Source organism: Oryx dammah, unplaced genomic scaffold (assembly GCF_014754425.2).
Source record: "Oryx dammah isolate SB20612 unplaced genomic scaffold, SCBI_Odam_1.1 HiC_scaffold_2, whole genome shotgun sequence".
In the NCBI taxonomy this organism is placed as follows: domain Eukaryota; kingdom Metazoa; phylum Chordata; class Mammalia; order Artiodactyla; family Bovidae; genus Oryx; species Oryx dammah.
Window position 1 is genome coordinate 137,401,645 of NW_024070186.1, and position 8,116 is coordinate 137,409,760.

The 8,116-nt window shown below is 42.4% G+C and overlaps 1 protein-coding gene across 3 annotated transcripts in view; it reads right to left on the minus strand.

Annotated features, from left to right (window-relative positions):
- Positions 1-4,936, minus strand: part of CUNH21orf91 (chromosome unknown C21orf91 homolog) — a 34,575-nt gene extending 29,639 nt beyond the window's left edge. Inside the window, exons 1-2 of one of the 3 annotated variants that reach the window (XM_040227439.1) lie at positions 4,831-4,936; positions 3,440-3,573 (exon numbers count right to left, since the gene is read on the minus strand). In XM_040227439.1, the coding sequence (XP_040083373.1) occupies positions 3,440-3,566 (127 nt within the window). In that variant the 5' untranslated portion in view covers positions 3,567-3,573; positions 4,831-4,936. Of the gene's footprint in view, positions 1-3,439; positions 3,574-4,511; positions 4,599-4,830 lie in introns of those variants that run through there. The other 2 variants (XM_040227429.1, XM_040227447.1) reach the window with 2 other exon arrangements.
- Positions 4,937-8,116: the final 3,180 nt, after the last annotated feature.

Here is an 8,116-nt window from a genome sequence, read left to right on the forward strand (position 1 = left end):
TAGCAACATACAGCCTCCCTATCACAAGTAAAGTGGTGGGCCTTTACTCAAGTGGAAAGATGCTGATGTGTTAAAACCAAGACAAAGGGAAGAGCTGTTGACAGGCTTTGAGTAGTTAATAATCAGTCCTGACTTCCAAGCTAAATCAGGGATTTAATATGAGATTCAAAATGCTCCGTGACTATTGGTCATGGGAACAATGTTTTGGTCAAAGACTCAGAGAATCAAGGAAAAATGAGATTAAAAGTGAGCACTGAGTTCACCAGTGCCTTAACTAAGAGAAAACATCTACAGACTTCTTGCTGGAAAGATTATTAAGGATCTCAATTTGGGTCTGTTTTTAAAAAAGTTCCCAGAAGGTTCAATCAGTTAGGGGAGAATGAAGTCTGAGATGGATTTTACAGTCTAGGATGGACTAGTAATTATTTGAAATGCTTACTTAATCAACTAGCAAGATCAACTCACACTGAAAACTTTGGCATAAGAGGAATTGATCTCTGTCTTATAAAAAGCTCCTCTTTAGTGAATGAAAAGGAAGTCAATTATTAGAGGAGGAAGGTAAAAATACTAAGGGTTTCCCTAGAGGCTCAGACAGTAAAATATCTGCCTGCAATGCAGGAGACCTGGGTTCGAGCCTCGGTGAGGGTGAACACCTGGAGAAGGGAATGTCTGCCCACTCCAGTATTCTTGCCTGGAGAATCCCATGGACAGAGGAGCCTGGCAGGCTAGTCCACCGGGTTGCACAGTCAGACACCACTGAATGACTAACACATACATACACAAAAATACTAATTACTCGCACAGTATTTTGGCACAAAATGAAAACTGATACTATGAAGTAACAGACTGTAGCCCTGGATCTCCCCCACCCCCCATCTTTAGTTTCATTTCTGACTGTGCTGTATTACAGCTGAGTTTCATGACTGGCTCCTGACTACCCTGGGCTACCTTCTTCCCAGCCTTAATAGCCTAGGGAATGGTAGTCAGTAAAGAACTTTAGAAAGATTTGAGTACCGTGAACTACGATGCACATTAATGTATTTGATTATACATGCATAAAATGTTTATAGTGTCTTGGTGCCAAGGACAGGTCATAAGTATTAAGAAGTTTATGTATCTTTGTCCTACTCCTAGAAGTAGACAAGTAATTCCAATGGTGAATTATGTGTCCCTCCCCACCCCTTGCCCAAATCAACTTTCTTAAAGTGTATTTCTTAGGTTCTTGAAGTATATCAACTCTGGTTTCAAAGTATATAAAATGTAGGTACTCATTTCTTTGTAAGTACTGCAAAGACACAGAAAAAAGGCAACTTAGAGCCATGCTCAGAATATGAAATCTTTCCTACAAGATTAGCTTATTTCTTTCTTCATTTTCATTTTATAAATATATGTATGCACAGTTTTAAAAATCTGATTAGCTTAATTTTAATTTTATGCAAGCAACATTTGATTAGGCTAGTTTTGATTTGACATAAGCTACAATCCAGAAGGTGTAAGATATTAATATTTTTGTTTACTATGAATCTGTGGACTCAAAAAATTCCAAGAAAATTTTTAACTAGCCTCTTAGGTAAAAGATGAATAGAAGGCTTTAGAGCAAACTTGGCAGTTAGAAAGCTAAGAAACCAAGTGAGAGCAACATTACCACACTACAGAAAGGTTATACCAAAAGTAGGAAAGTTAAATGTCACACTTTTTAAAGCCCCACTTACTTATCAAACATTTATTGATTGGTACTGTGCTTAGAATTTGGTAGGGGACAAAAGTGTTCAAAAACATTTTAAAAGTTGGCTGGTCGAATATCAAGGACAGCAATTAGGATTCAGGAAAATAGGTTTCTAATATTACCCCATCAACTAAAATAACTATTGACAGTAGATCAATGGAATTAAAAGGACATATACTAGAACTAGATTGCCAGGCTTCGTAGTCAAGCACTGTCATTCTTTGCTGAGCAACTTCAAAGTGCAGTTTCTAGGTCTTGAAGGTTAGGCTCCATTAACTTTAAAATGGATAACAGTAGCCATCACTGAGCTATTTTGAGTTGAATAACATAATCCACATAAGGTGCTTAGTGCAGGGCCTGGCACAAAACAACAGCTTGCCATCACCACCAGAGCAACCCTGAACAGTCCCACTACCTGGCTGTCAGTTTTCCTCAATGTAAACACAACTTTGGGCTGAGTCCTTTCCACTGTCTCTGTCCATCTAGAACCAAAATTTTCAATGGAAAAGAATATACAGGGCTAATATTGTTTTATGCAAGCCACAGAAAATCCATGTTCTTCCATAGATTGTCATGTTTAGCAACTATACTTCTGAGAGTACAATGGCAAAACTGTCACAACCAATATCTTAAATAGAAAATGAATGTCATATAATTAACTCTACATGTTTTTAATAGTCTATTTATAGTCATAATTTTGACTTTTACTACAGAGTATCTAAATATATTAATTTGGTGCCTATAACAATTTCTGAAAAACAAGTCTTAAGAGGAATCTCAAGGTAGATAATCCTATTTTTTTCAAATGGAAAGAACATTTGTTATCTCCTACTTAATAAACAGAACCAGTAAAGAATAAAAATTAATCTAAAGGTCTAACAAAATCTCTCTACTGGTATATTACAATTCAAAATTCAAATGGAAGGCAAACTTATTATCAGAAATATTAGGATCCTTTTTTGTGTAACATAAATATTTAAAAAAATCAGAATTTATCAAGGTAACATCAAGATTAAGGAAACATACCCCACATGTTTCTTGGAGGCAAACTACTAATACCCATAGACACATTAGCTGTGCACATTAGCTGTGCATCAACCTAAAAACTTTAATAATAGAGATTAAAAAAAAAAGTGTTTGGAGAACTCATTTGTATACTGTTAGAGATATTACTGAGACATTTTAAAAGCTTTTTTAGTTTAAAAATTATTAAAGGCATATGTGATCATTGAAAAGTTATCTAAAAATTTAAAAATGTGCTTCAGATAATAAGAGCACTGGAGAAAAAATTACAGCTCACCTCAATTATGTACTAGCATGGTATGGCCAAAACAACAAAATTATATTTGCCTATCAATGTAAATGTTTGGTTATGTTAGTTCTTAATATTAAACCAAAACAAAACACACAGATCTGTTAAAATCTGACAACTCAATAAGCTCTCAAAACAGAAAAGTTTAGCAGTCAATACTCATTTTTATATTAGTAAAACTGAGTTAATACTGTGGGAGTAAAAAAAAAAAAAAGTTTCTCTTAAATTCATAGCTGTGCTACCTTCAGTTTCATTTCCAGAAACCTTTATCTTTAACAGATTTCCACTTGGCACAATTTACAATCATTCAAGAAACTTTAGTTTTACCTTATAACCAGAGTTCAGCATGTAGTAGTTCTGTAAAGTTCACGGCATAAAATGAATTTATCCTGTGTCCTTACCGTCAATATTTAGCTCAAAACAAACGTGGCAGAAGGAGAGTGTTTCTTTGTCTGTTCCCAGTTTACAAACACTGCAGATGTTGTCATCATTCAAATCAATGCTTACAAACTGCTCCTCTTCGTTCATAATGCCCCTATTAAGAAACAGAAAAACAAAGTTACACAATTTCAAGAACTTGTCATCACGGCAATAGTAGGAACTTCTAGGAAAGAGAAGGATGCTTTTCAGTTTATCTAAGGCAACAGCCACACGAAACAAGCATCGCTACACTAATACTTTTACTGTCCAAGGACACAAAGCTAGTAAGAAAGTCCAGCCGCAAGTGACACTATGCCCAAGCGCCTTTTTTGGTCCTGTGTTATATTTAGTTGAGGAGAGCTGATGAAGAGCAATTTTCGGGTATTCTAGACCGCTTCCATCTCCGACCAGGCGCGGAAAGAGCTTAGCAGCGGGGCCTGTTCAGCTACCGGAGTCTGTCAACCTACTTAACGCTGTTGAAGGGAGGACGAGCGACGCGCTCGGGACACCGCTCTCCTTACTTCATTGTGGGAACCTTAGATGCGTCTCGCTAGCTCGGCGTAGCGAGGTCTGCTATTCCAGGTCCGCGGCAGGCAAAACGCACGTGGAAAAAGTGAACACTAGGGAGGGGGTCCAGCCGCGTCCCCGGCATCCGCACGGAAGGTCGGGCAGCGGCTCAGCGGAGCGGCTCGGGCACAGCCGGAGGAGCCGGGATGGCCCAGCCCGGCCGGGGATTGGGGGCGGGCGGTGCTGGATCCCAGAGAGCCCGGCCGGCGGGAGCGTCGCGTCCCCTCGCCCCGCGGCTTCCTCCCACCCGGGGAGAAGGCGTTCGAGAGCTCCAGCAGCCGGTCCGTGCGGACTCAGCGCTTCCCGCCCGGCCTCCGGCGTTTGGGGGCGCGCGCCCGCCCCTCAGGGTGCCGCGTCCTTCTCCCCGACCGTCCGTCGGGGCGCCCCGCGCGCAACAGAGACGGGGGCCGCGGGGCTCAGAGGGCAAAGGCGGCGGGACCAAGGGGTCGGGAACCAGGGCGCGGGCAGGGGGAGCGGGAGCTTTACCGTCCGGGTTCGCGCGCCACCGAAGCCACCGCCGATCCGCGCGGCTCGGGCTCCTCACTATTGTTTCCGGCCGCAGTCGAGCCGCCAGCCCGCGCGGGCCCCGCCCCCTCGCGGGCCCCGCCTCCTCGCGGGGCCCCGCCCCCTCCCGCCGGTGCCATCCTTCCGAGGCGCTGAGGGGAGAACGGTGGGGCGGCGCGGAGAGCGAAGCCGCGCGCTCGATCGGCGGCCGCCAACCCCCGCAGCTCCCGGGCTGCATCGACGCCGCGGCCTCGGCTCGGATTTCCTCCTGATCCCGCGTCTCCTGGCCCGGATGTCTCACCGTTCGGTGTCTCGCACGCCCCTCCTCGAGGCAAGTAGATATAGGAGTCCGTTATCACCTCCCCCTTTAGCGTAGGAGAAACTACTGCCTCCGGGCGGGGGCCGCGTGGGCCGCGAAGTGACGAGGCTGGGGGACACGCGGGGAGAACTTTGGGTGAAATCGCTAGACCGAGGCAAAATAGTATCGCTGAACTTTTGAGTTAGGTGCCGGTTGACGAGTTTAATGGTAGAAAAGTTTGTGTTTCAAGTTTTTGTCATTTAGGGGTAATTTCAAATCCAGAAGCTTTATTTTTAAGATTGTTGTAGAAATGGGGCTCCCCTCCCCTGTAATATGGCGCATTCCTAACACGCCCACGAGGATAATCCCGGAGCCCCACCTCTTATTTTAGGTTCCGCCCCTTTAGAAAACCGAGGTACTCAAGATCTCTTTTGCCCCTCTTTGGTTTCTGTTTGACATTCTTTCTTTTAAGGTTATGATTCATATAACACTTTGACTTACATTTTCTATTGTAAGACTCAAACAACAGTTTAGAGAAGAGAAACCAGAAGAGTTCTTATTTTGCCTCCTAAAAATGACTAACCCAGATTATCTGTTGGTTAGAAACAGAGGTGAGGACTTGATCACAGGGGTTAGCTGTTATTTTCCAGAACATCATAAACACCTGTACTGTTTACATAGACAGGACTAGGTTGTCAGTCTACAGGTGACTTGTGGTAGGAATGGATTCCGTAGAACTTGCGAACTTCTAGGCCAAACTGGCACTTAAAACTATCAGTGCCCCAGAAAAGTGATCTGTATTTTTGCTACTTGAAGTATAGGAGATGAGTCAGCAATATTGGCCTGGTATCTTGTTAGAAGAAGAAGGGAACTACAGAGGATGAGATGGTTGGATGACATCACCGACTGGATGGACATGAGTTTGAGCAAGCTCGGAGAGTTGGTGATGGACAGGTAAGCCTGGCATGCTGCAGTCCATGGAGTTGCAGAGTCAGACACGACTGAGCAACTGAACTGACTGATCTTGTTAGAAACGTAGAATATAAAGTCTCACCCAAGACATCCTGAATCTGAACCTGCTTTTCACAAAACCCCGAGGTGATTACTGTACACATGAGAATTTGAGAAGCACTAATGGAATCAGAAGGGCCTCCCAGGTGGTTCAGTGGTAAAGAATCTGCCTGCCGATGCAGCAGCCGCGGGCTGGATCCCTGGGCTGGATCCCTGGCAACCCACTCTGGTATTCTTGCCTGGGAAATCCTATGGACAGAGGAGCCCAGTGGGCTGAAATCCATGGGTTCTCAAGTGAGTGAGCCATAACTTAGCTGACTGAAGAACAACAACAGATTGAAATAGAAAAGTCTTTGTGTTACCTATTTGAATGTCACATTTTATGTAAATATGACTGAAATGTCTTACATCTTGGGTTCTACTCATTTTTTTTCAATGAAGTATTTTCTAAAATCAGTAACGATTTTCTTGGATCGAAGTTATTTTCATTTCTCAGTGTTCTCTCTCTTTCTGTAGCATTTTGCCTATCTACCTCTCCTTAAAACTTTTACCTTGTTTTTTATTTAAAAATTATTTTTAAAAGTCTACACTTTGGGGTTTAACTTAGAGAAATAAAACTTTCCCATTTTAAAAGTACGCTCCCTGAGTTTTGCCAAATGTATACGATAGCATGTCCACCACCCCAATCAAAATATAGAACATTTCCACAACCTTGAAATTCTCTATGCTCCTTCTCAGTCAAACCCCCTCCCCCATCTGATCTAATTTATATCTCTAAAGATATGGTTTGCCTGCTCTAGAACTTTATATATGTGAAAATAAATGGTGTGTATTCTTTTGTGATTGCCTTATTCAGCATATTTTTAAGATTCATGGTGCTGTTTTGTAATAGGAGTTCCTTTTTGTTGCTGAATAATATTCCACAATTTGTTCATCCATTCTGCCCTGTGCTCTGTGATGACCTAGGGGGTTGGGATGCAGGGTGGGATGGGGATGGGAGGGAAGTTCAAGCAGGAGAGGAATAAATGTATATTTCAGGCTGATTCACATTGTTGAATGGCAGAAATTAAAGACATTGTAAAGTAATTATCCTCCAATTAAAAAAAGAAAAAAGACCAGACCCCAGCAGACAGCCAGCTAGGAAATGGGACTTCAATCTTAAAACTTAAGGGAACTGAATTCAGCCAAAAAACTGAATGGATTTGGATGTTCACTTCAATACCTGTCTGATGTCTTGATTTTAGCCTTGTGAGGTTCTAAATGGAGGGTTACAATTCCATTGTACCTAGACTTCTTACCTATGGAATTTAGAGATAGTAAATTGTATGATTTTAAGCCATTAAATTTGTGTCAACTTGTTATGACAGCATTATAAAATGAATACATTTGAATATCCAGGTTTTAAAAGAGTATTGGGCTTTGTTTTGGGAGGCTGTTACTCTAGTAGCTTATTAAACTTTGTGAGCATCTAGACTATCCTTTTGTTATAAGAATTTCTAGTTCTCTTCTTAAGGAGTGGCTTAAGCCTTCTATTGTATGTCACAGGTCTTCCAATAAAGTTTCTATTCTCTAGTTGTATAAAACTCAAATGATTACTTTCCTATGAGTTCCAGTAGTTGTAAAGATTGTCAGTTCAGTTCGGTTCAGTTCAGTCACTCAGTCCTGTCCCACTCTTTGCGACCCCACGGACTGTAGCACGCCAGTCCTCCGGATCCATTACCAACTCCTGGAATTTACTCAAACTCATGTCCATTGAGTTGGTGATGCCATCTAACCATGTCATCCTCTCTTGTCTGCTTCTTCTTCTGCCTTCAATCTTTCCCAGCATCAGGGTCTTTTCAAATGAGTCAGCTCTTCACCTCAGGTGGCCAAAGTACTGGAGTTTCAGCTTCAACATCAGTCCTTCCAATGAACATTCAGGACTGATCTCCTTTGGGATGGACTGGTTGGATCTCCTTGCAGTCCAAGGGACTCTCAAGAGTCTTCTCCAACACCACATTTATGCTGAGTGCCGAAGCATTAATTTTTCGGCACTCAGCTTTCTTTATAGTCAACTCTCACATCCATACATGACCACTGGAAAAACCATAGCCTTGACTAGACGGATCTTTGTTGGCAAAGTAATGTCTCTGCTTTTTAATATGCTGTCTAGGTTGGTCATAACTTTTCTTCCAAGGAGTAAGCGTCTTTTAATTTCATGGCTGCAATCACCATCTGCAGTGATGGAGCCCCCCAAAATAAACCCTGTCACTGTTTCCACTGTTTCCCCATCTATTTC